This window comes from Cryptomeria japonica, chromosome 7 (genome assembly GCF_030272615.1).
Source record: "Cryptomeria japonica chromosome 7, Sugi_1.0, whole genome shotgun sequence".
Lineage (NCBI taxonomy): Eukaryota > Viridiplantae > Streptophyta > Pinopsida > Cupressales > Cupressaceae > Cryptomeria > Cryptomeria japonica.
Window position 1 is genome coordinate 396829450 of NC_081411.1, and position 25815 is coordinate 396855264.

Below are 25815 nucleotides of genomic sequence, written 5' to 3' on the forward strand. Positions count from 1 at the left end.
CCTTCTTTAGTTTTTCCTCAGTATCAGTTTCATCAGATTCTGCTTGAAGAATTAGTTGTCGACCTCTTTTCTTTGTTGCAGTCTGCTTCTTTATGTATACCTTAGGTGCTGGTTCCTTTTTAGTTTGGACACTTCATGTCACTCTAGTACTTTTTGTCAGCAAAGACGCTTGCTCAACCTTTTTCTTCTTTCCTTTACCAATACTAGTTGGAGCACTATTGGTTTCAACTTTTGCAGTTTGCTCCTCAACAATATCCAGTCTTTTCTTCTTTTTGTCCACTGGAGATGCCAACAGGTTATTGGCATAACCAATCAATAAGTCATAATTGACTTCATAGCTCATGTCTTCCATTTCATCTTCTCTTGGTTCAATAGCTTCCATCAAACAAATATCAATGGTGACTGTGAAAATGATGTCCTTAGCAAAGTTTTCTACCAGATCCTCTGGTAGCCTTACCCTCATACTTGTTTTCTTCTAAAATTAATTGAAATATTTGTTCATTGCAACAAAGAAAGTGTTCTTAACAACCTTAATGCTGTTCTTGATTTGAGCGGTTACTGGTAGGTATTTAGACCATTCTAAATCACCAATTCCTGGTAGAAAATTCTGAAAGCAAAAGAATAGACCAATTAGTAGCTGACCAAACTTGAACTTATGACTGTTGTCCTTCTTGATTGACTATAGATTCAACATTAATTGGCTTCTTATGACCTCACAAAGGTCATAATTTGCATTCTCAACAATCATTTTATAGGAAGTATGCACTATTGCAGATGGTACACTGTTCATTCTATTGGAATAGAATATTTGGTAGCCTATAACCATAGTAGCCAGTTTAATCGTTGGGTCCTTAATTTTATTAACAAAAAAAGCACGCCCATCAGAGGTTGATGAGGTTAAAGTGGTTACTATCTCCTTAGAAATTTGCCTTAGCTTAGGCAATTCATTGGTTGACCAAAAACTAGTCATAGCTTGAATAGCCTCCTTGGTTATAGTGTGTGTCCTTTCCAAATACATATTCTCACCATGAACATGACTCAAAATGATTCGGATATGTTCCTCTTCAAAATCCTCAAGAAAATAAGTTGCATTATGAAAACCTTTCTCATAAACCCTAATATACTCAGGTTGATTTTTTCTACTCTTATCGCAAAGGGTTTTCAACTGAGAATAAATTCACAATGATCCTAAATCTTCAATTTTACAATCAATGTAGCTAGACAAATCTCCTTTTACAATGACTCCGTCAGGAACTTCAGATAAAGCATTAGAAGACACAATTCATTCCGATTCTACAACCTCCATAGGTTCTGATGTGATCATTAACCTCTCTACTTGCTTAGATGATGGAGCCATTTCAAATAAACTAGATTCAAAATAGGATTTACAAAGAAGTACCTCTATTCACACGTGTTGCCTCACTTATCGGTTGATTTCTCAAATGCACACCAGTTCATCTTTCACTAACATTCAAATCAGCTTCAATCAGGCAAATCACAATACAAATTCGACTAAAACCAGCTAGCAATTCTCTCTTCGCTTTGCAAGTGCTCAAGAATTTTCTTTCGAATGCATTTAGGGTAAAAATAACATAGTAAAACTCGCTTTATCCTTTTTACCTACTGCATTAAATGCTCGACCACTAGGGTTACAAACCCTAATACACCGCTTAATGATGCATACAATATTAACAGGTGTAAAACCAGTTGATGAACTTTTGAAAAACCGATTGAGAAAAGATATCAAGATTTCACACATAACAACTCAAAATTCAAACTCTCTTACCACTCTTCTTTCAAGGGGTCCGGAAGTAGATTTACCGATATGCTCCCCTTAGCCTCGTTGATAGGCTCAATTCACCAGTGCAAGATTCTCCACATTGATGAAGTATTAGGTTCTTCTGCAGGTATATCATTGCTCTTCTTTTTCCAGATTCGATTCATCTCTTCTCTGGTTTCCTCAATATTTACCTTCTGCTTTGCTTTCTAATCATTAGAATGATTAACCGGTTTGATCTTCTGGATGTACAAAACTTCACCATGTGCCCTGGTTTATGACAATGATAGTAGGCCATTCCAGATGATCTCCAAGGTCCTACATTGCCTCTTCCAATTCTCCTTCTGCAATTCATAGCTACATGACCATAATTATTACAAATGGTGCAAATGAAATTGGTTACTTTTTCCATCTCAAATGGACTAAACCGGTTGACATAGGGTCTCTGCCAATTCATGTTACCCCAGTTATCATAGGTTCTCATCCAGTTATCGTTAGGTCTTAGATTCATGTGAGGTACTGGATTATTTGCTCCATATCTACATTCAACTGATCTATGTCCATACATTTTGCATGTGAAACAATGACCTTCAAATCTCTTAGGTACATACCTAGTATTTGCATTGTAACTTGTATTTCCATTGGGTTTGCTTCTACACACATTTACAGTATGTCCAAGCTTATGATAGACAAAGCAAACAGGTTTAAAAAATTTCTTACCGGTAGGCTTGTTAGCCTTGGGAGCACTTTTGTCCTTGTTAATGTTGTTCTTTGTACTATAAGACTCTCCTTTCTTAGATGTGTTAAAACCTAGTCAGAAGTATCACCTTTCATCCTTTGTGATTGGATCTACTCATCCAGCATGGTAGAAATTTTGTTGAACTTTTCCAGCTTTCCATTGGCTTCAGTGAGTTCTTTAGTAAGATCTTCAGTGTGTTTTGAAAGAGTCTCTTTTAGAGATGATGCCATTTCAAGATCTAGCTGCAAGGCCTCTTTTTCTTCTTTCTCTGCATGCCAATGCTCATACAAAGTAGCATTCTCTCGTTTGATCTTAGCAATCTCACGATCTATCTCTTTGACAAGGTCTTCAACTGCCCTCCTAGCTTCCAACTCTTGACTCATGCAGATAGTTAGGGCTTCTAGCTCTCTTCTTAGATTTAGCTTCTCACCATTCAGTTTTTCAACTTCTTCGGCTAATGCATCAATGTTAGCTTCATCTGAAGAACTATTATCAGATATCTTCAATAGTTGTTCAGTTAGCTCTCTCCTTTTGACTTGTGATGCTTTGAATTTGACCCTTAGGGTTTCAAGCTCATCCTTAGTAGCTTCAAGAACTCTAGCCATTTCAAAGTAGCTCATATCCCCCATGGTGGCTTTAGAGTTTCCTTCCAAGTGATTAAACCTTAAAGAAGTTAGGCTCTGATACCAATTGATAGACTTATAAAGCACTGAGAAGGGAGGGGGGGGGGTTGAATCAGTGACACCAAAAACAATACTACTTTAAACACCGACCGGTAGATAAAATTAACAAGTTTGTTTTAAAACACTATGCATGTAATCCAAAATAATATTAATGCATCCACAATAAGTAAAACATCCACCATAACACAAGTGTTTATACATGGAAAACCCAAATGGGAAAAACCATGGTGAGATGGGAATCACAAATTAACTATCTGCAGTAATAGGTAACTGATCACTTAAGGTCTACAAACATGCTTTGCTAGGAGCGGATCCTATTAAAGATCCCAAAGCTCTATTAGGAGCTATACCCTATTAAAGGTAGTACCCTGTTAGGAGTAACCTTGGTAGAGGATTTCTGAATCCAAACTAATGGATCACCTTGTTAAAGGATTTGTACAATGAAGCTTATTAGAGCTTACCCGGTTAGGGGATTTGACTATTGTAGTGATAAGAAAACAACAGGTGGTGTGATCTAGAAGTAGCACAACTTTCTTGAATAGATCCTCTTCTGTGCACTCAAAACTGCATTACCAACATACTCTGTGACTTAACTCTTCTGTCTTCACATCAAATCATCTCATTTCATATATCATCATACATACAAAATAGTTCATCATAGTGTCATTATATAGACATTTATATTTCATGTCGGCCTTAGGAATTATATCAAAATTTCCTAGGTGCAGTGTATCTAGACAATCAAACATAACTCATCACAAAATACCACCAAAATTTGTCAGTTAGGATAACTGATCACGACCGGTGATAATTCATCACACAATCAATGAATACCGGTTGGAACACCGATACCAGTTGGAGTTAACCTTTGTAAACATATAAACCGATTGTCCTCCATTGCTTCTTTGATAATCTCCGCTGGATCTTCAAGTTGGTGTCGGGACATTCCTATATATACCGATTGACGACATGTACCGGTTTGACACCATCACAAGCAAAACCTCTAATACCGGTAGCAATATAATACAAATAACTTTGAAGTAACACCGGTAGACAAACATATGTGCATGTGTGTACATATTCCATCAATGACAACATATGAAGTCATTCATTACAATCATCATCAAGCCAACATAATGAAATGGACATAAAGAGAGAAAAATAGAGGCAAAAAGGAAAAAAGTGGAAAATGCAAACTAGCTTACATAAAAGGATTTACTATTTATGTTAGGTTCACCAAAATATGTGATGCTTAGTATTGACCCAAGGGCAATACAAATGAGTTAGTTTCCATACCATACATTTAATTGCAATCTTCCTAAGAGGTGGTCTCCTAGTCACTCTTCTTATTGTGGATAGAGCCTATCAAGTTAGGATGAAACCAATGGGTTATTTTGATTGTAAGGAAGGAAATATTGTGGGTGATAATTGTGTTGTTATGGTTGAGCTAATTTTTGTGATTGATTAGATGGATTTGAGAGATTTTAAACTCTTGTAATAAGTTCAAGTTGGTATTTCTAACTTCTCTTATGATTTCAATGTCTTTTCTGTTTTTATCACAATGATAGTTTATGAATTAACCACATATATGAAATATTATTTTAATATGATTTTGTGTGTTTTTTTCTAAAATTGTTGTAGGATTTGTATTTTTTCTTGAAGTAATTCTTAAGTGAAGTTTTTGTTGTGTTTTTTCCTCTCTCACTCTAAAGAACATTGAATATTTAAATGATGAATGAAGAAGGGTTAGTGTTGTTTGGATCAAGGGATTTCCTTTTCTTTTTGATGTTTCTCTCATTTCATGAGATCTCTAAATGCAAATAGTCTAGATGCCTACAAAAATTAAACTAATCCACTTCTTACATTTTTCCTAAATTTAAGTATTATGTAATTGTTATTTTCTTGATTAAAATTTTAAATGGATGTAAATATATATGAATTTTGATAAGACATAATTTTTTATTTTTTGTTTCAATTTTCTCGAATAATCTAGTCTAAAAAAAATATTTAATTAATCCAAGATTTAGAAAAGATGGGAAAATATAATCTTAAATCTAAAGATAATAAAGAAGAAATTCTAAAACTATCCGAGAAGAGATAATGAATTTAATTCTTTAAACAAGATACTTCTCTATTTACTTAATCTAAAATAAATTCTCAAAGTAAAGAATGTGTAAAAAAGATGCATGGCCTTAATGTAAGATTGCATCTTTAGGGATGCAACATTTTCTATATTTTTTTTGTAATGATTGGGATCTCCACTTGATGATAGTAACGGACATGGATACTAAGGAAAACTAGTAGCTATATGCAAGACATTTTACATATTTGAAAAATAGAATATAAAAATCTTTGAAAGTCCTAGAGAAGTATTAGACGCTTATGGGTGTTGTAATAAAAAACTTTTATCTTATAGAGGTGTTTCAATGTGGGAAAGAGAGCTCTTATTAATGACGGCAATAATTCAAGAATATAAATAATTTCCCATAAAATTGATGGGTAGGGAGATTAATGGTTGGAGAAGCAACATTAATGGGGTTGCTTGAAAAAAATACTAGAGAATTGATTAGTAGATTATAGAGGGTTAATAAGGAGATAAGAAAAGATTGATTGAGAGTCAAAATGAGAGGACAATTAGTTAGGGGAGCAATAGTTTAGGTGAAATTGGATATAGCTCTCAATAGAAGCAAAAATCAAAAGAAACTAGTCAAAATGAAAACTAATTGCCTTTTTCAAGAAAATAGTTGGTTCTTTTACCAAGACAAGTCACCTAGGTCACCCTACAACTTAAGGGTAGGTCACTTGGGCAACCTCAAATGAACCTTTGGTTGAGGATTTAAAAAAAGCATTTGAGTGTGCCCATACACTTGGAACTTAGTTTAGGGGTCAAACAAGATGGTCAAGGGGTTAAATAGGTTAGGGGTAATGCCATCAAGCCTGACACTGATGATAGAAGATGTAATTCATACCTTTGTGGGTTGTGTGTTGGATCACTTGATAATCGTCGATTTTTTATGTTGGCTCATACAAATTTTAGTACTTACAACCATGTCTTCATTGAGTCATAAAAAAACATCCTAAATTTTTTTAAATCAAAATATGTTCATCAATACATGCATTACCAATCACCTTATGTATTAGTATATTATTAACTATTTTTTGATATGACTTTTCTTCATCTTTTAAAAATACATACATAATGATTACTAATATATAACTTTCAATTCTAATTAAAAATATCATAAAGGTAAATTACTACAATCCATTGTCAAAGTGGGGACTAAAATATGTAAGGAATATGTAATTTGAATTCAAATAACATATACATGCATACATACATACATACATATATATACATATACATAAGGTATATATACATATTCTATTATATCAAAATACGTACATGCATACATACATATATACATATACAAATATTTTTTTATATATATATATATAGATATATATTTGTTAGAGGGTTTTATGTCAATCCTTGAATCATATAGCTATCCAGTGTGAGAGCACACAAGTTCCTGAGAGTCAAGTAAGGGGTATCAATTCCAAAATCATATGAATTATGATCCTAGCCTTATCCTTTGTGTTGTTAGAGCCTTGCACTCAACAAAACTTATCATTCCTCGTGAGTTCAAAACCATTCAACTTCGATAATAGACCAAAACCCATTGACTATTAACATAAAAACAAAATGATTATGTGTACAAAAGTAATATCTATAGATCCTCTCTCACGTTTCCCTTACAAATAGACCGGATTTTCAGGCGACATAAAGGAGAAATACATGTTACGTCATACAGTAATAATAATATAGTCTTAATGGTTTAATACATGACATAGAAAACTAACAGAACGCCGAAGCATATGGCTCTAAATAAACGATAGGACTAATTCTTTGTTAAAGCATCTCATCTACAGGTCTCTCTATTCTAAATGAATTAGCACTGGTTGATACCGAAGCCAACGACAGAGTTGACAGAATCGATAGATACTCGAACGCCTTGCTGCTGAATATTGCCTATGATAGACAGACTACCCGCTGTGGGTGCAAAAGCCAGGCAAAAAGTCCCCATGACATCCACAGGAATCAGATAATTTTCAGCCGGGAGAGTCAAAATGGCCCCGTTGAGAAAACGAAAACTCACGGTAGGAACGCTGACGGTTTGGAGGCCAGCGAAGTCATAGCATGTATCGAACATGGACATCCCTTCGGCCCGGGGAAGATGTTGGGTGCTCACCACGAAGGCGTCACGCACGGCTTCGTAAGCATCTCTCTGCAGCCGCGTGACGGCCGTGCCCGAATCCACTATCACGCCTCCCTCACCCGTCACATCGAACTCAAACACCTTCTGCGGAAGAGAAACGAGCAACCCACCGACGCCAATGGCCGTCAGTGGAACATAGTAGAACGTACTGAATCGTGGGTTTCGGAGAAGCGGAACGAAGACGGACCCAACGGGCGAAACAGAGCCAGGACCGAAGTCGACTACGCCCGAGGATTGGGATGAACGGTCGACGAGGCAGTAGGAAAACTTGGTACCATATAATGACCCGAGCTGAGAAGGGAACGATAGGGCGCCGGCCCCGAGACCAATCAACCCTGCGGCGCCGACGAACAAGCCCTGGTTATCATGCCCACACCCAATTGCCACGTTTTGAACTCTTGTGTTGCCGAAAGTGAGCGTCTCCGTAGCGAAACTCCCGACTGAATGAGACCCATCTCCATAATTTACCCGATACGCACACCCGAGGCTTTCGCAGCTGGGCTCCTCCAGCTCACTGCAGACCTCTGAACCGCATGAGACCGAAGTAAAGGAAGCCGAGGAGGAGGGATCGAAGACTGGATCGGTCTGGTCATAGCAATCTTTGCATGGCTGGCACTGCACCCATACTACGTCGCTGCCTGTGTCCAACACCAGGTACTGCTCCCTCGCTGGTGTTCCCACGCCTATACGGGTAAAGTATTCCCCACTGCCCACCATCATGCCGGACGTAACCCCGCCGCCAAAATCCTCAATCTTGGCCTTGTGCTCTACTTTTCTTTTCTTTTCCCTACCCTTCAGCTTTCTCTCTACCCGCCTATCGAGCGCCTTCACCCGTCGGGATTCCCTCTCGAGCCTCTCTTTGAACCTCTGCTCGTAGCTCACGTTCCCCCCCACTAGACTATCTCTATGGAAAACTTGCAGCCTCCATGGATTTTTGCCCACTTCGTCCTCTTGTTGAAAGGTCTTATGTAGTTCCAGTGGTGGGGAGCTCGTTTCTCTAAGACGAGCTGCGATATGCAGTGTATGATAATGATACCCACCCCGTTTCTCTGCCCAAGAAACGTGAACAAACAAGAGTGAACTATAGAGGGATATTATAACCCAACATGACCATGGAGCAAGAAAACTACAAAAACTCATTTTAGGAAGACAGGTCACGCCTCTCCCTTCTTTGTGAGGAGAGCGTAAGTCTTGATTTTCTTTTGGGTTGTTAGCAAAATATATCGCTCACCTCTCAACTTTTACTTCTCTCGCTCTGTAGGAGCGAGAGTGCCTTAGACACGAGCTAGATTTATGTAAGGTTTTGGCAGAATACTCTCGAGTGACTCGTTCAGGGAGAACGAAAATAACTGGTCTCAGAGTAAGCAGAGAGTAGCAACTGCCATAGAGAGACCCACAAGCTAAAACAAACTCTATAATTCCAGTCCCTCTTCTCCCTTATAATTCAATTCCCTCTTCTAGTCACCGATTTCTAACTTAAACTTACAATCTTGCTGTATTGCTCCTGAATTTATACCTGTGTTTGATTGTAATGTGCTGCACCCATGATTTTATAATGATTTTTTTTGTATTGGTCATGTATCGTGCCAACTATTTCCCATCTCCCATATTGAGGGGTCTCCACTAGCCACAGTTTCCACCACTACTGCTGCCCCCGTGAAATCTATGGACTAACTCCCAAGCCATTGAAATCGACCCGACCTTGCAATCTGCTATTGTTTGAAACACTATCTCATAGTTGGATGGAAAATTATTTGAGGACCACCCTCCTTACTTTTGAGGGGTTTTAAAATGCAAAGAATGTTCGTTATTCACGCGTCGTTTTGGTTGAGAACATCTCAAATGTGGGTTCAGTCAATCAATTCTTTTTAGTGTATAATTTATTTTTAAATCCATACTTACTCTTGTCTTAATCGCGTGTTTACATTCCATTCAACGCATCAACCACCGGCCTGGCTTGCATAGACCTGTGTTTTTTCATGTCTATTCAGTAGGGCCGTTTAATTAAGCAAGACGACATCTGTTAAAAGACATAACTTCAAATTCTAGCAGACTTACTATTGTTTTAAATACTCAATTTTCTTAATGAAGACAACATAAGAGACGAGTTGAAGATATCAGCTTAGGATAACGAAGAACTTCTTCCATGATATGCCTACGTAAGAGGATTTTAATAAATTGAATTGAATTCATTCATAGTTTCAGAATACACAATAATTTAGTAGAAATGATCATTTTTTGAATATTGGCTTCCTTTAAATGTAAAACTTTAATGTTAAATGGTTTTTCAACATTTGAAGTCATTGTATTGTAAAGTCGAGACTACTTGGTTTGAAATTTAATTACTATCAAATTTTGTTGTTCTTTTTGTGGGTATTAGAAAACTATTAAGTAATTTAAAAAAATAAAAAAATAAAAATTAGATAGTGTGGAATTGAGTACATGATTTTTCAAGCCTTCTAGATCTAAGCATTTTTCTTGATATAGGATACTTCTACACAATTGACTCAAAATTTTGATTAAATTTACTTAGATATGACATGATTTCAAATCATAAATTATATTGAGAATCTAGAAAGATGAAAATTCTTCTCTATTTTTTTGCATGTATTGTTGATGATGTTTTTTTCATTATTTTGAGTATATAATTTTTTAAATTTTGTTATTATAGATATGAGTGCAAGCCAATAAAGTTGAACTTAAAGTGACATACCTACTATTGTTTCTTGATCATTAGGATAATGTGTGTTGTAAGATTGCTAAGGTTCCATTAACCTCTTCTTTCAACAAGACTATCTAGAACCTTGGGGTGGCCCAACTAAGTATGCAACCAAACTAGACAACCTTCAAACAAATATTTAATCCTACAACTTGAAATAGTGAACATAGACATCTAGGAATTCCAACCATAGTGCCATTATTCACACAATCTTGAATTCAATAATAGTTTATTTTTAAGGAATTATATTAATATAATGTACCTTTAAAATCAATAACATTCACAAAAATTATTCTTGGACCCTTGAAATGTGGGAAATTTATTTATATATTCTTTTAAGAGTTGGTATAAACTATATAATGCTCCATACCATGCAAGATTGGATGAAGATTATATCCACCCAATATTTGGGCACTTCATGAAAGCACAAGCGAGATCAACAATGAGAGAATAATGCTATTCTATCAAATGATGCAAATGATAGATTAAATTTTGGAATGAATTAGATTACAAAAGATACCCCTTGGTTATATAGGCCAAGGTGAACAAAGGATTACATATGATTATGTATAGGCATCCTAATTTTATGACTTGAGACAACTAACAAGATAACCTAGGAAACAACAAGTAATTGCGACAAGATAAGATCGCATGACAACTAATACTTCTAAAAATATTCCTAGGATACATACATGTGTACCCTAGATAAAATTAAGTAACATGTGTGATTAGTATGTATGCGATGGAGATGATAGGTAAAATACCCTTTTCACACCAACAATTATCAAATAGAAATATAAAATGGATCATCTCGGAATAAAATTGAATCTTTACTTTATAACTCCTTCCACCCAATAAAAATATCCTTTTCAATCTATCTTATAATATTTATGTTCTAAAAAAAGAGAAGAAAAATACTTGTAAAAGAGGGAGTTTGATTTCTTCTAATTTTTGTGTCATTTTTCTAAGTTTCCAAATTTTATCTTTAAATATTTATCTTGTTTCCTCTTCTAACATAGTTCCTTATATTCTCTCCCTCTCCATATGATTAACTCTTTTGGATCTCCCAAAATATTGGTTGTTATTTCCAAATATATATTTGATTTCTCCTCTTTGCATGTTATATGCATGATAAATAAAATTGTACTTTAAAAGGTTTAATAAAATACTAAGACAATCCTTAGGAATAAAGGGATTTTAAAAAATACAAAAATAAAATGAAAGACCCTAGGTCAACATGTTATAGAATTTATCATTATAATTTTGATGATGATTTCTATCTACGAAATATGCTCCTACACAAATTCTCTCTATAAGATAAATTATGAACTTCAACTCATGAAATTGAATGAGTTCATTCAAGGACTAGCCATGATGATTAATATTAGAGTAATTTATCCAAGTAATCTCTTTAAGCTCGGTTAGGGTTTCATTTTACTAGATACTCTTACTACTCTTTATGTCATATTTTTTTGACAAATTTGAGGTTGATGATTTACTCAATTTCTTATCTTTCTGTTTTAGGTAGTAATAGCCTCTAGTTAGGAAGTTACATACCCCAAAAATTATTGGTTTCACTTAGTTGGTTCTCATTTTATATATATATATATATATATATATATATATAATGTTGAAGATAGGTAAAATTTCCATTCTACTTTGATAATTTTGTATCATATGCATTCAAGAAAAATACCTTAACACATTTCATGAACCAATATTTTTCCACTTAAGTTTATCTAAGGATCCTTTTAGAAGCCTCTCTTTCCTTGAGTGAGAAATGAATAAGTCACCAACCTAATAATTTATTATCCTCCTCTTCAAACCTACATGTTGCTTACATTTTCTAATTCTTTTCTTGAGATGTTCATGTAATTGAGCACACAATTCACTTATGTATTCAATAAAATATTCTCCTTCAACAGTACATTTTATCATATACACTACCTTGAAAGTCAATTATAGTCATTGGGAGTACTCATACACAATTTTAAATAGAGTATTTTTGGTGCAAGTCAATTAACTATGTTGTTATAGGAGAATTAAACTTTTGTTAGGAATACATATTATCTACTTATTTTATCTCCTAGAAGGAACCAATCTTATTTGGTCATCATACTATGAATAATAAGTCAAGATAATAATTATAGTTATGTATTTTTTTTTTCACAAGGTCCTCTAGAAATGACCATCAATTATGGTGTTTCTCTTTTATGCTATGCTTTTCGACAACCCATGTTATTAGATTAATCCCCGAAAAAATCACTATATTTGTAGCATCACTAATCATCTTACTTGGAATAAAATGAGCCACTTTTTAGAATTTATTTGGAGTTATTCCCCTTTTGATTCCTAGAAAAGCCTAAGATGAAGTCTATGCTTATACACTCTCATGGTATCCATAGAATAGATAAGGCCATATACAAAATTCTGTTTCGGCTCTTACCTTTTGCAAGTTGGGGTATGCTACAACACTTTAGAAACTTGTTTACTTTTACTACAAATTTGGGCCAATAAAACCTTTGATTTATTTGTGCAAAGGTCTTACCATTTCCAAAGTGTCTTGTCAAATTTTCATTGTGCAATTTTTTGATTAAGTTATCTCTTATAGAACCTTGAATCATACATAACTATTGTCCCCTAAATAATAAACCTTCTTAAGAGAATTAGTTGAGCCATAGAGTCATATCTATGTTAACTAAATTATTTCACACTATGGTCCAACCTTCTTTAAAATATTCATCATCCTTGTATAGATCCTTCAAATAACTCCACCTCTAATTACATTTCATGCAATAAAATAACTCTTTTTTTTCTTTATGGATTAACTACCTTATTAGACTTTTTTCTCATACACTTAATTTTAAATATACAACTTTGAATTTTTTTATCCATTTCATATGATGTTGATTCAATTTATCTTGATTATTGATGTATTTGAAGGCTTGGTGATAGGTGTAGAAATTTTTTCTCATGAAATTAATAGTGGCACCACTTCTTCAAAGATTACATTATGGTATATAATTATTGGTCTTATATAGAATATTTCATTTTGGAATAATTGTGATTCTTAGTAAAGTATTCTATAGGTTTTCCTTGTTTACTTAGACCAAGATCTATTATTATCCTAATTGCATCATAAGTAACTTGGGACAATTTGTCAAAATATGGTAATAAAAGTATGAGTTTTTAATGACCCTTTGTTTCAATATCTCAAAAACCCTTTGTGTTTCTACTATTTGCATAAATTCCTTTTTGTTTCCCTTCATAGTTTTTGTGTTTGGTGCACATTTTATTCTTAAATTATGAATGAATATCCTATAGAAGCTTCCCAACCCATGAAAACTTCTTGTATCAAAGGAACATTATAGGTTGGACCATTGCCTTATTAATTTCACCATTTTTTGGTTACATCTTTAATTCCTTTGGAGATACTAGAAATCCTAAATAAGATAGTTCCTCTTTCATAAAACTATACTTATTCAAATTAACTAGTAATTCTACCTTCTTTAATCTCTCCATTTCTTTCTTCAAACATAAAAAAATTCTCTTATTTTGTCCTACAAAATATGAGAATATCATCAAGATACACAATCATAAACTTACCCAAGAATAGTTTTAGCATTTTCTTTGTAAGACACATAAATGTACTTGATGCATTGTTTATTCCAAAAGGCATAAAAAAATAGTTGTAGAATCTATCCCTTATTTTGAAGGTAGTCTTATATTGATAAAATTCTTAAATTTAGATTTATTTACAAGTGATCACAAATAAGTTTAATAGATAATACATTTCTACAAGAACATAGTTAGTGAAAAGTATCTAAAAAGAGAAATACCTGGCAAGTGAAGTTTAGGAAGTTTACAATGCCTGAGATAAGTGATTACAAAGATGTTGTAGGTACCAAAAGAAAACAATGAGTGAGTATTGCCTAAAAAACCTCCAAAATCATTAACAATACACCACAAAAGGTTTGAAATAGACCCATACCAAATAAATTAACTCCAACTAACTCCCAAATATTTGATCTATGAAAGAAAATAGGTCTGATATGTTTACCTAAGTGATGAAAGGTTTTAAATATGACTAATATAGACAAAAAATATATGGAGATACCTCCAAATATGCTATAATCATGCATATGACACCACTAATGGGTTCTAAACATAAACACTTTATCTAGTGATCATTAAACAACCTTTATTTAATTAATAGAAAAAGACATGTAGGTATTTTGTGAATTTTCCGTCACACCCAAATCTATATAGACTTCCAAACACCCCAAAATTAACCTAAATCAATCATCAATAATCACCAAATATAAAATATCCCCTAAATAGCTAATAAAAAACCTTCAAAAGGCAATGCTCGGGCATAAGAGATCTCACAACTAACTCTAAGAATTAGGTACAATTTTATGAATCATATAGATTTATGTCAATATAAAAGGGCTCTTAGAACCATCACAATGGAGTTTCCCTGCTAGAAAGCAATATGCAACTGTAACAAAGATTTTCCCAACAAAAAATTGATGGTATCGCTTACACTTAGAATGATACAAACAACAAAATAAATAACTGGAAATGCTTTCAAGGATCATGAAAGAAAAAATCAATGAAAACCATTTCTAATCACACCCAAAAATTTAAACATTGAAAAACTTAAATAATATTGATTAAAAAATGCTAGAAATTTTAACTCTATTGAAGCATAGTGATGATTCTTGAATAGAACCACTCATACTAGCTAGGAATTGTCTTCCAAATTTGAAACCATTAATCCATTGAGAGTTTTTTTTCTTCACAAGATTCATGGAAGAAAACATAGGTTCAATTTATCAGCATAATAATGTGTAATCTTCAACATATAAGAAAAGGAGACCTCAAACCTTCTTTCATAGATTTTAAAGGGAAAATAGAAATTTCAAATTTCCTCAAACCTTCTTTCATAGATTTTAAAGGGATAATAAAAATTTCAAATTTCAAAATAATTCATTTCCCCTCAAATGCCCTCTTCAAAATATTAAAAATAGTTTTCATGTGTTAGTCCCCCTCACATTTCCATGGGAATCCACATTAAGGGGACAAAGCAACTTAAATAAATTATAACACTCAGTAAATAATTTAATATTAAACATGAGAACTTAAGTGTATAATTTAAATTTTCTACTCAAGATAAGAAAAGTATAATTGAGGCTTTAAAATCTAAAATTGATCTTGCTAATGTAACTAAAGTCAAGGGATAATGACAGGTGCCAATCCAAAGACATACTAAAAACACGTGTGTTATCTGAGAAGTTTGGAGAATACTCTAGGGGTTCAAAAATTCTTTTGAAAGCATTACTATGATTAACAAGTTAGGAAAAATTTCAAGTAGCAAATGAATAGTATAAAAGTTATATAATTGCACTACAAAGAAAAGGTATATCAAAAAGGCGAACTAACTATTCATGATGTACTTACATAAAGAAAGGTTTCTTAAGGCACATAAAATAAATTGAAACCAAATAAAAATGCTCTTTATAATATTTTAAAAAATATTATGAGAATGCATATTTGATAAACTTACTAATAGAATTTGGCATCATTTCTATACTAAATATTGTAGATCTTTATTCTTATCACACAAGTCAAGAAGTTTATGATGAAAGTAGATTGGAATAATAGATCGAGTATTTACCAAAGAAAAAGATAGAGTAAGTTGAGAACATAATGGACAACATGATTATTGCTACAGCTACTAATAACTATAAGGCATATCTAGTGAAATGGAATGGATTACAATATTTTGATAACATCTAGATCACAAAAGAGGTACTCATGAGTTAGGAAGATGAATGTTAGCTAAATTAAGACATCAATATTGTTTAATAGAAATGGAGGATGATGCACCATATCTTCACTAATTACTAGTTATGCACACACCATTTATATGATTTTATACTCAGTAATTTAAAAATTTTATTTTAAAAAATAGTAATTTGTTGAATTTTTTTTGACATAAAGGATTAATAGGTATAATTTTTTAAGTTTTTAGTTAAAGAGTTTTTTTAAGGATATAAATCTATCTTGTTGTATATTATAGGAGATTCAATGTATTTTGAAGGGTAGTTGGATATGGATTTTATGCAAGATAGATCTAAAAATTATCGAGGTTTTGCCAAATGAAGTAAGAAAACAATTGCATGTTATTTTTTTATTGTGTTGATGATATTTTAGCTTTATGTTGTAAATTGTTTCACTTGATTGCTTAGATAACTATAATTTTTTTTTGTTATAGTTTTGTCAATAGTTATTTTAGTGTAGGTTCCCTTCTTTGTTTCAAAGTATTTTGGATTATGCTTATTTTGTGAGAGTAATTTACAAAAATAACTTATTTTATTTTTTTAACTTGTAGGTTATGAAAAAATAAACTATTCTAGTTAAATTAGTTTGCATCAATATGGCTATCCTTATGAGCTAGACATCCATTTTGAAACACATTACTTACAAAATCAATTCACTACAAACAACTTACATTGATAAACACATAAGGGACAAATTCATTTTTCTTGTAAAAGTATACTAGATGTGTTTGGGCTATATTTTTTCTAATAGGTTGTGCAGTTGAAGTAATAATTACATTAATAAACACATAAAGAACAAATTCATTCTTTTTGCAAAATGTGTACTAGATGTGTTCTAGCTATTTTTTTCTAATAGGCTGTGAAGCTAAAGTAATAAATATATTCAAATTGTATTTTCAAGTGATCTTAGGATAAAATATAAAATCTAATGGAAAAATCTTATACTCCTAATTATCTAGTGCATAAAATAGGAAAATTCACAAATATTATTGTCTATCTTTAATTTTCTCTCATATTGTCTATCTTTAATTTTTTTTCCTCCATGATTTTGAATGAAAAAAAACTTTTTCCCTATTATAAAGTCATGGAAAGATAATTATTTTTTCATTTTTTTTTGGTGTGTGATTGTATTAAGAATTTTTTAAAGTTGATTAATTAATTGAAATAGATAACTTTACTCTCTTAAAAAGTAAAAAAGGTAATAAATATTAGAGAAGATGACTCAGTAATTGCACATCCTAACTTCACAATCTGCAAGTTCCTAAATAGTAAGTCAAAATTTGAAGATTTTGCCATATCTTCATATGTCAATTGAGAGCTTAAAGCTATTATTTGAAATTTTAGGAATCGACAATGTAACCCATTAGTTGCATCTTTATTGAGTTGTCCAAAAATAACCTCAAAATATGATAGCATAAAATATACGCATCAAAGCATGTATTATTGATAGCCTTAAGAGTTAAAGCTGGTTGTTTCTATTATCTAACTTGCGAAAATGAATACTTTATGTTCACTTTAAGATAAAAACATAACAACTAAAAACACTCAATTTTATCCATAATAGATAAAAGTAAATAAAAAACTATTATTACTTAAATTATAACAACTATTCAAACATAAATCTCTACTAAATATTCTCCCTTTATCACCAATTATTAACAAATAAATTAAGAAATTTTTTACTGTAGTCTAGGACTAAAAAGTGTAGAGGGATTAGGGGAAAGGACCTAATAGCTACCAATGTTCTAATAACCGCTCACCCCTTGAATACCTAATCCCCCAATTACTATCTTTAAAAATAACCAATACATAGTAATTAAAAGCTCATTGAAATATTCCACATGTACGAATAGCCGTCCACTTGTGCACGCACTAGTTAAAATTTGAATATTTGATTTGACTAGTTGGGCAATTTTTTTGGGTCCATAACACATAGCTACTTGAGAGTTTGTGTGTAGGTATTGGACAAAACGTTTATTAGAGGAATATGCATTTTTTTGTTGGTTGTAGCACACGATTATTGCAATGTCTACAAATAGATATTGGGCATCACTTATGAATAACTACTCTTTGACCTTTATGCACATAACAAATACTCTCACATTTGTTTTAACTACTCAAAAACTGAGCAATACTTTTAAACTCTTAAATTACATTAAAAAAAAAATATAATATAAATTATTGAACTCTGATGTATTGTTCAAAAAGTTTAAGATAAACAAAATTAGGATGATGAATAGATCTTTTCCACTAATTTGAACTCAAATAAGATATTTTTAGTTAAATGCTAATGCACAAGAAACAAAGTGATTGTGTGCACGAGAAAAGTATATTTAGGTGCTCCCCCACGTTCCCCTCACAGACAGGATTTTCAGGCAATAGAACCTGAGAAAAACATGTTACGTCATACAATAATTATAATAATAGTTTATAATACATGCCAAACACAACGGACAGCGACAAAACGCCGAATCAGAGGACTCTAAGTTGCAGAACTAATCCTTGGTTAAAGCCTCTCTATCCTCAAACAAACTAGCACTGGTTCATACCGAAGCCAACGAGAGAGTTGACAGAATCAATAGACACTCGAACACCTTGCTGCTGAATATTGCCTATGATAGACAGGCTACCCGCAGTGGGTGCAAAAGCCAGGCAAAATGTCCCCACGATATCAACAGGAGTAAGATAGTTTCCAGCCGGGAGAGTCAAAACGGCCCCATTGAGAAAATGAAAACTCAAGGTGGGAACACTGACAGTTTGGAGGCCAGAGAAGTCATAACATGTGTCCAACATGGACATCGCTTCGGCTCGGGGAAGATGTTGGGTGCTCACCACGAAGGCATCACGAACGGCTTCGTAAGCATCGCTCTGCAGCCGCGTGACGGCCGTGCCCGAATCCACTATCACGCCTCCCTCACCCGTCACGTCGAACTCAAACACCCTCTGCGGAAGAGAAACGAGCAACCCGCCGACGCTGATGGCCGTCAGTGGAACATAGTAAAACGTACTGAATCGTGGGTTTCGGAGAAGCGGAACGAAGACGGACCCAACAGGTGAAACCGAGCCAGGACCGAAGTCGACTACTCCCGAGGATTGGGATGAACGGTCGACGAGGCAGTAGGAAAACTTGGTACCATATGACCCGAGCTGAGAAGGGAACGACAAGGCCCCCGCCCCGAGACCAATCAACCCGGCGGCGCCCACAAACAAGCCCTGGTTATCATGCCCACACCCGATTGCTACGTTCTGAACTCTCGTGTTCCCGAATGTGAGCGTCTCCGTAGCGAAGCTCCCGATGGAGTGAGACCCATCTCCATAAGCTACCTGATACACACACCCGCGGCTGTTGCAGTCGGACTCCTCCAGCTCACTGCAGACCGCTGAACCGCATGAGACCGAGGTGAAGGAGGCCGAGGAGGAGGGATCGAAGACAGGGTCGGTCTGGTCGTAGCAATCTTTGCATGGCTGGCACTGCACCCACACTACGTCGCTACCCGTGTCCAACACCAGGTACTGCTCCTTCGCCGGCGTTCCCACGCCTATGCGGGTAAAGTACTCCCCACTGTTCACCATCATGCCGGACATCACCTCGGCTCCGAAATCCTCAATCTTGGCCTTGTGCTCTACCATTCTTTCATTCTTCTTTCCCTTCAAGCTTATTTCTACCCGCCTATTGAGCGCCTTCACCCGGCGGGATTCCCTTTCTAGCCTCTCTCTAAACCTCTGCTCATAGCTCACGTTTCCCCCCAGTAGACTATCTCTATGGAAAATTTGCAGCCTCCATGGATTTTTACCCACTTCTTCTTCTTTTTCACAGGTCTTATATAGTTCCAGCGGGGGGGAACTCACTTCTCTAAGCCGAGCTGTGATATCCAGTGCATGATAATGGAACCCACCTCGTTTCTCTGCCCAAGCAACTTGAACAAAGAAGAGGAAACTATAGAGGCAAACCATAACCCAAACTGACTGTGGAGCAGGAAATCTAGAATGACCCATTTTATAAAAGACAGCCTACGCCTCTCCCTTCACTTGATTATCTTATGGGTGGCTCACAATATATTACGCTCACTTCTCAACTCTTACTTTTCTCCCTCTATAGTGCCTTCAGATATGAGCTCGATCTTTCAAAGCCTTTGCCAGAATACGGTCGAGTGACTCGCTAAGGGACAATGATAATAACTGATCTCAGAGTAAGCAGAGAGTACTTACTGCCATACAGAGACGCACAAGCTCTATAACTCAAGTCCCTCTTCTCCCTGACTATAATTCAACTTCATCTTCTAACTAATTTTCTGACCTTAGCTTACAATCTTGGTGTATCGGTACTGAATTTATACCTGGGTTTGATTGTAAATTGTTGCACTTGAATGAAGGGCACCCATGATTTTATAATGATTTGTTGGTATTGGTCACGTATGATCGTGCCAACTATTTCCCATCTCCCGTATTGAGGGGTCTCCACTATCCACAGTTTACAGCACTAGTGTCCCGTGAAATCTGTGGACTAACTCTCATGCCATGGAAATCGATCCGCCCTGGCAATCTGCTATTGTACGAAAGATTGTCTTATATGTTGAATGGAAAATAATTTGAGGACCACCCGGTCTTACTTTTCAGGGGCTTTAAAAATGCAAAGAACGCTCGTTATTCATGCGTCTTTTTGGCTGAGCAACATCCTAAATGCGGGTTCAGTTATTCATTATTTTTTTTTTTGGTGTTTAGTTTCTTTTGAAACCCATACATTATGCTCTTGTCTAAGTCGCGTGATTACATTTCCATTCAACGTATCTACCACCACCAGCCTGGCTTGAATAGACCTCTGTTTTTTCATTACTATTAAGTAGGGTCGCTTAATTAATCAAGGTAACATCGGTCGAAAGAGTTCCTGAGACCTCACCACCATTTAAATACTATGTTTTCTGTACCAACAATAAAAAATTAAAATATCAATTTAGAATAATGGAGAGGTACTTGAATGGACTTCCGTGTCTAAACCAGATTTTAATCAATGTATATTTAATTAAGTGGGATGGTATGGCAACAAGGGGTGGACGTGATGGTGTGAGTGTTTAACAAACACTCTTAACTTTTATCTTAATGTTGATAGCTATTTGCATGTCAAAAGATTAATAATTAAGAATAATAAAAAATTACATAAATTATATAGTTCAAAACTGATTTCTCTTGTATTTCACATATCTATACTAGTTACATTTAATAGTGTCTTTATTAAAAAAAACATATGTACTTTTTATCTACTTTACAAAATTTCAAACTTATATATTTTAACACCATACACTTTATTCTATATACATTAAAACTAGGTTTTGAACAATAATATTCTTATTCTTATCATATTTTAAATGTTGAGACATCTCAAATAACCAATATAAATTTTATTTTTACTTATTTAAAGAAAAAATGATCACTTTCAATTGCTTTTTAGCCCCCCATTTCCATGAATCGATTATATCCCATGGCATTTACTTTTTATAATTACATCATATCTCATATTACCCACATTCACAAAATTTAAAGTAATACCTCTATAATCCATTTATACCTCTCTTTGTTCTATTTTTATACCCTTTTCTATTTTACCATGCCTTTTCAAATATCCCCTTAGTTTTTAGATGTACTAGTGAGGGTTCTATACACCCCTTTTCTTAAACCAAAATTTACATGAAGTGGAAATAGGAATGAAGCCATGAATAGTAGGAAGTTATTGTGGGAATGAAGGCCACCTAGATCACTCCCTATAACACATCTAGGGATCTTTTATTATATGGTAATGTACCTAGTGAGCATAGAGTTCATACAAGGTAATTTTTTTTACATACAAATTATTTTGCTTATACCCCTCTGGTTGCATGTTCATTAAGGACCCTAACAATGCAAATTTACAAATTTACTTTCAGATACATTCTAGTCTATATTAATATCCATTTCTTGTGACTCTTGGTGTATCGATATATTTATCAATGAATTGGTAGTGGTAGTTATTACTCTTCCCATGATGAAGCTAATGAATTACTTTATGATTCATTTTCCTTTCATATACATATGCTATCCAATTAGTGGCAGTTAAGATGTTTTATTACTTATTAAAAAAATTCTTAATTAATGATTATGATTACAACATATTAATGTTATTGAGTACAATTTGGGGATACTTTAGTCAATAGATATAAACAATGAATTATTCATTCTTATCATTTTATACATCCTTTCAATATTTGACATGTGCCTTTATAGGTTACTTTGCTATTGGTCCTGGATTATTTTTAATTAAATACGAGAAAGTTCATGTTTTTGATTAAAAAAGCAGCGAGAACAAGGGCACCGACCCTTTACATAGTAGAACTATTAACAAGACCACAATGCAAAAACAACACTATAACAACATTAACATCAACTAACAACAAAAAGAGACCAATTCTTTGAAATAAAAAAACAACAGCAAAAAACACATAAACAAAGTACAGGCACCCCAGTTGCATCAATGGCAATGTTCCATTCATTGGACATGAACTTGTACAAGTCCCTAGCCTCCTTCTTATCCTCCTCCGTGTCCTTAGTACATTCCCTTAGTAGAGAGGGGGTGAGCGTCGAGCTATGTAAAACCTGCAAATGAAATTTGTCCCACAATTTGGGCATCCCAGGCCTCCATCTTGCTCTTGAGCTGATTGACATCGTCCATGATAGCCTGCAATTCAAGCACAGAGCCCAGGTTCTCAATTCTCTGCATGATGTCCAACACGTCTGTGCACAACTTTTCCATTTTTTCAGAGTGGGGACACCCTGGGGGTTCATAGCAACCATGTCATCCATAGTCCTATCATCTCCTTGGCCACATCTTCAGCAGGGGGACAATCAATATCATTACCCAGGTCCATCAAGGGAGAGATTTCATCACCTGTTCCGCCATCTTTAAATCTGGGTTAAGTTACTAGAGTCCAGGGCTTTGTTATTAGAATTTTTCTCACCCATGACACCCTCAGTGTCCATGTTCATAGGGATCATATCCTTAACATCAACAAAGTCCTGGGTTTGCATCTCAAAGTTACTAAAAGTGGTCGGAACCATGGGGTCCCTTGTCATATCCACATCCACAACATCCCCAATAGGGCCCCCCATAGTGGTATTAGGGTCCTCTCGTTGTCCCCAATGGGGTGCTCCTTCGAGTCAATATTTTCGATCACAGGGGTCTTCTTTTTACGGATTTTGGAAGCCAATCTGGAGGATCTCCTTTTAACCTCAGAATCAGGGGAAGGATTGTCATTCTTAGCATCCTCAGAGGATGAATTGCCATCAAAGACAATATGTTTGCGTTTAATAGGGGTTTTGCCTTTGCCCTTGGACAAGGAGCGGGAAGTGCTGGGAGAGGCAGACAGAGTCAAACCGGGGGAGACCATAGATAAGGAAATACCATAGGCATAACTAGGTAGAGACATGGTGGCTGTAGCAAAGCCCTCATGAGGATACTGGAAAAATCTAGGGAAGGCCATAGACAGGGTGGCAAGTTGTAGAGAAGTAGGCATGGGGGGCTGAGAGAGCGAGAGGTTCGGAGGGGGGGGGGGGGGGGCAAAGGGCCTCATGGATTTTATACAACCTGTAAATGAGGCCCTAGTGAAGGAGGTAGGGCGACTTATCCCCATTCTTGGGATCCATGGTGTCTTTAACAGAGCTTTTGATAGAATGCAGTAAATAAAAGGGCAGATAGAGAAAAACATTATTGCGGAAATGATTCAGAAGAGGCAAATGATAGTAGTAGAATATCTTGTGCCAACCCTCGAGAGTGAAGTACTTCATGATCATAAGGCAGATCATGTTCCATGGGTGTTTGAGCTCCTCCCGAGCAAACCCACCCTGGAGTTTGACAGGTTCCTCATGGTTGCGGAAGAAGCGTTTCAAGGCTGATCTAGAGGCCTCATCCACATACTTTGCAGAATATTTGAGAAGGTTGATAATACTCCCAGCAAAGAGGTATTCTTCCATGTCCAGGACCTCAACTGCAAGGGGAGGTAGGTCTGGGCCAGGAGTAGGAGCCACAACATGCCCCACAATCGAAACTTAATGAATAGGAGGAAAATTTAGCACAAGGCTTTCAACTAGGGCCGAGCCCTTAAGATTAAGAGGAAAGGGAGCTGAAGCTTTACATTGAGAAATAATATGCCCAGTTTGTGGCATTTTTGGCAGAAAAGGGTGGCATTTTCATAAACAAGGGCTTGAGTCCAGCTACTAAGCCTAGATTTGAGGGTTATAAAGTTGGGGAGATTCATGCTCATAGTAGCTTGAACACAGAAATGAGCATACACTAGACGCGATTTGGTTTTGGTAATTTCATCAACACCAAAAAAATGACCAAAGGAATTCCCAATCCATTTAAATATGGACTCATCCTAGTATTCAAGGGGGAGCCTCGGGAGTCGAACCCAAACCTGAGCAGTTTTCCGTAAGTCAGCCGCTAGGTCAAAACCAACCTTCCAATGACAAAGGGAAAGATTGTTTCGACCATAGCACCAACAACCAGAAAGGACAAGAGCAACATCCTCCTCAGCAGTGAATTTGAAGAGGATGAGGGCTCCAGGCATGGTGCTAATAGAAACACTCCCTTTTAGTTTCCATTTGTCCTTGACCCATTTTCTAACCATCTCCATCATGGAGCACAAGGAGAAGGATTTTCCCACTAGAGTATTAGCCATGTTTTGCAAAATGCGGTCAAAAACAATGTCAGGGAGCTCTAAAGATGCTACCTCCTCAGTTTGTGAGTAGACGGGGATGATGTTGGGGTCCACAGTCTCAATGTTTCTGACCAACACATTTTTCTAGTCTTTGAGATTCATGTTAACAGTAGGAGGTTCCGTGATACTTTGTTTATCATGAACAACCAACACATCAGGTATAGGATTAGAAACCACAGGCATGACCAGAGAGCTCTCCGAAGTAGAACCGTCAAGTTGAATCACAGCCGGGCCGGAGGGAGGATCCACCGTGGAGCTAGGAGAGGATGTGACTGATAGTGTCAGCATCACAGAGTCCAAAATGGGGTTTGTAGGTGGTGGGGGAAGGTCCCCACCAATAGAGTCCACCATGAACGAAAGGGGTTTGAAATTCGAAAACTTTCAGACAGGGAAAACAAATTCTATAATTGGATGTTCTTTAGCCAATACGAGAAAGTTCATGTTACTTCATCTATGTGTACTATGTTTTAATAATGATTGTAATTAAGTGCATAGGAGAATTACATTGTTTATTTATTCTTTCCTTTCATAGAATAATATTTGATTTTGGAAGAGTAATTTTAAGTATCTCTAAGAGGGATGATTGGAGGCTTTTTGATGTATTCAACATTTTTGGGGGTTTCTCAAGAATGTGAGTATAATTTGAGCTTCAACTTGATGGAATCAAGAGGGTGGAAGAAAGATTCACATGGATGAGGTAAGTACTTTTATTAATTTATTTTGTTTTATTATTGCAAAAGAATATGGATTAAGAGTAGAAAATTGAGCACTATTTTCATTGGTTAAAATCTACTATAGAATGTGTTGGATTGTTATATTAGTACCATGTATGCACATAGTCAACCTAGAGTAATTTAAAAAAAAATGAAACTATCATTAACCGCTATGTCCAATTACTTTAATATTTATAATATTGATAGTGTTATGATAGTTTTGTAGTGTTGTAAATTGCATCTTTCTACAATTTCATACTTATTTTGGGCTCAGTTTAGTGGTAGTGTCTCATACCCTTGGTTCATGACTAATTGTG

General features: G+C 35.1%; 2 protein-coding genes across 2 annotated transcripts; both read right to left on the reverse strand.

Annotated features, from left to right (window-relative positions):
• Positions 1-7149: 7149 nt before the first annotated feature.
• LOC131033985 (protein ASPARTIC PROTEASE IN GUARD CELL 2-like) lies at positions 7150-8616 on the reverse strand. The gene has a single exon (XM_057965307.1). The coding sequence runs from the start codon at positions 8614-8616 to the stop codon at positions 7150-7152; it is 1467 nt and encodes a 488-aa protein (XP_057821290.1).
• Positions 8617-18426: 9810 nt separating this feature from the next.
• LOC131033991 (protein ASPARTIC PROTEASE IN GUARD CELL 2) lies at positions 18427-20383 on the reverse strand. The gene has a single exon (XM_057965315.2). The coding sequence runs from the start codon at positions 20035-20037 to the stop codon at positions 18574-18576; it is 1464 nt and encodes a 487-aa protein (XP_057821298.2). The 5' UTR covers positions 20038-20383; the 3' UTR covers positions 18427-18573.
• Positions 20384-25815: the final 5432 nt, after the last annotated feature.

Excerpts from the sequence above, each read along its gene's own strand:
- LOC131033991 (XM_057965315.2), bottom strand. The coding sequence starts at position 20,037 with ATGGGTCATTCTAGATTTCCTGCTCCACAGTCAGTTTGGGTTATGGTT.
- LOC131033985 (XM_057965307.1), bottom strand. The coding sequence starts at position 8,616 with ATGAGTTTTTGTAGTTTTCTTGCTCCATGGTCATGTTGGGTTATAATA.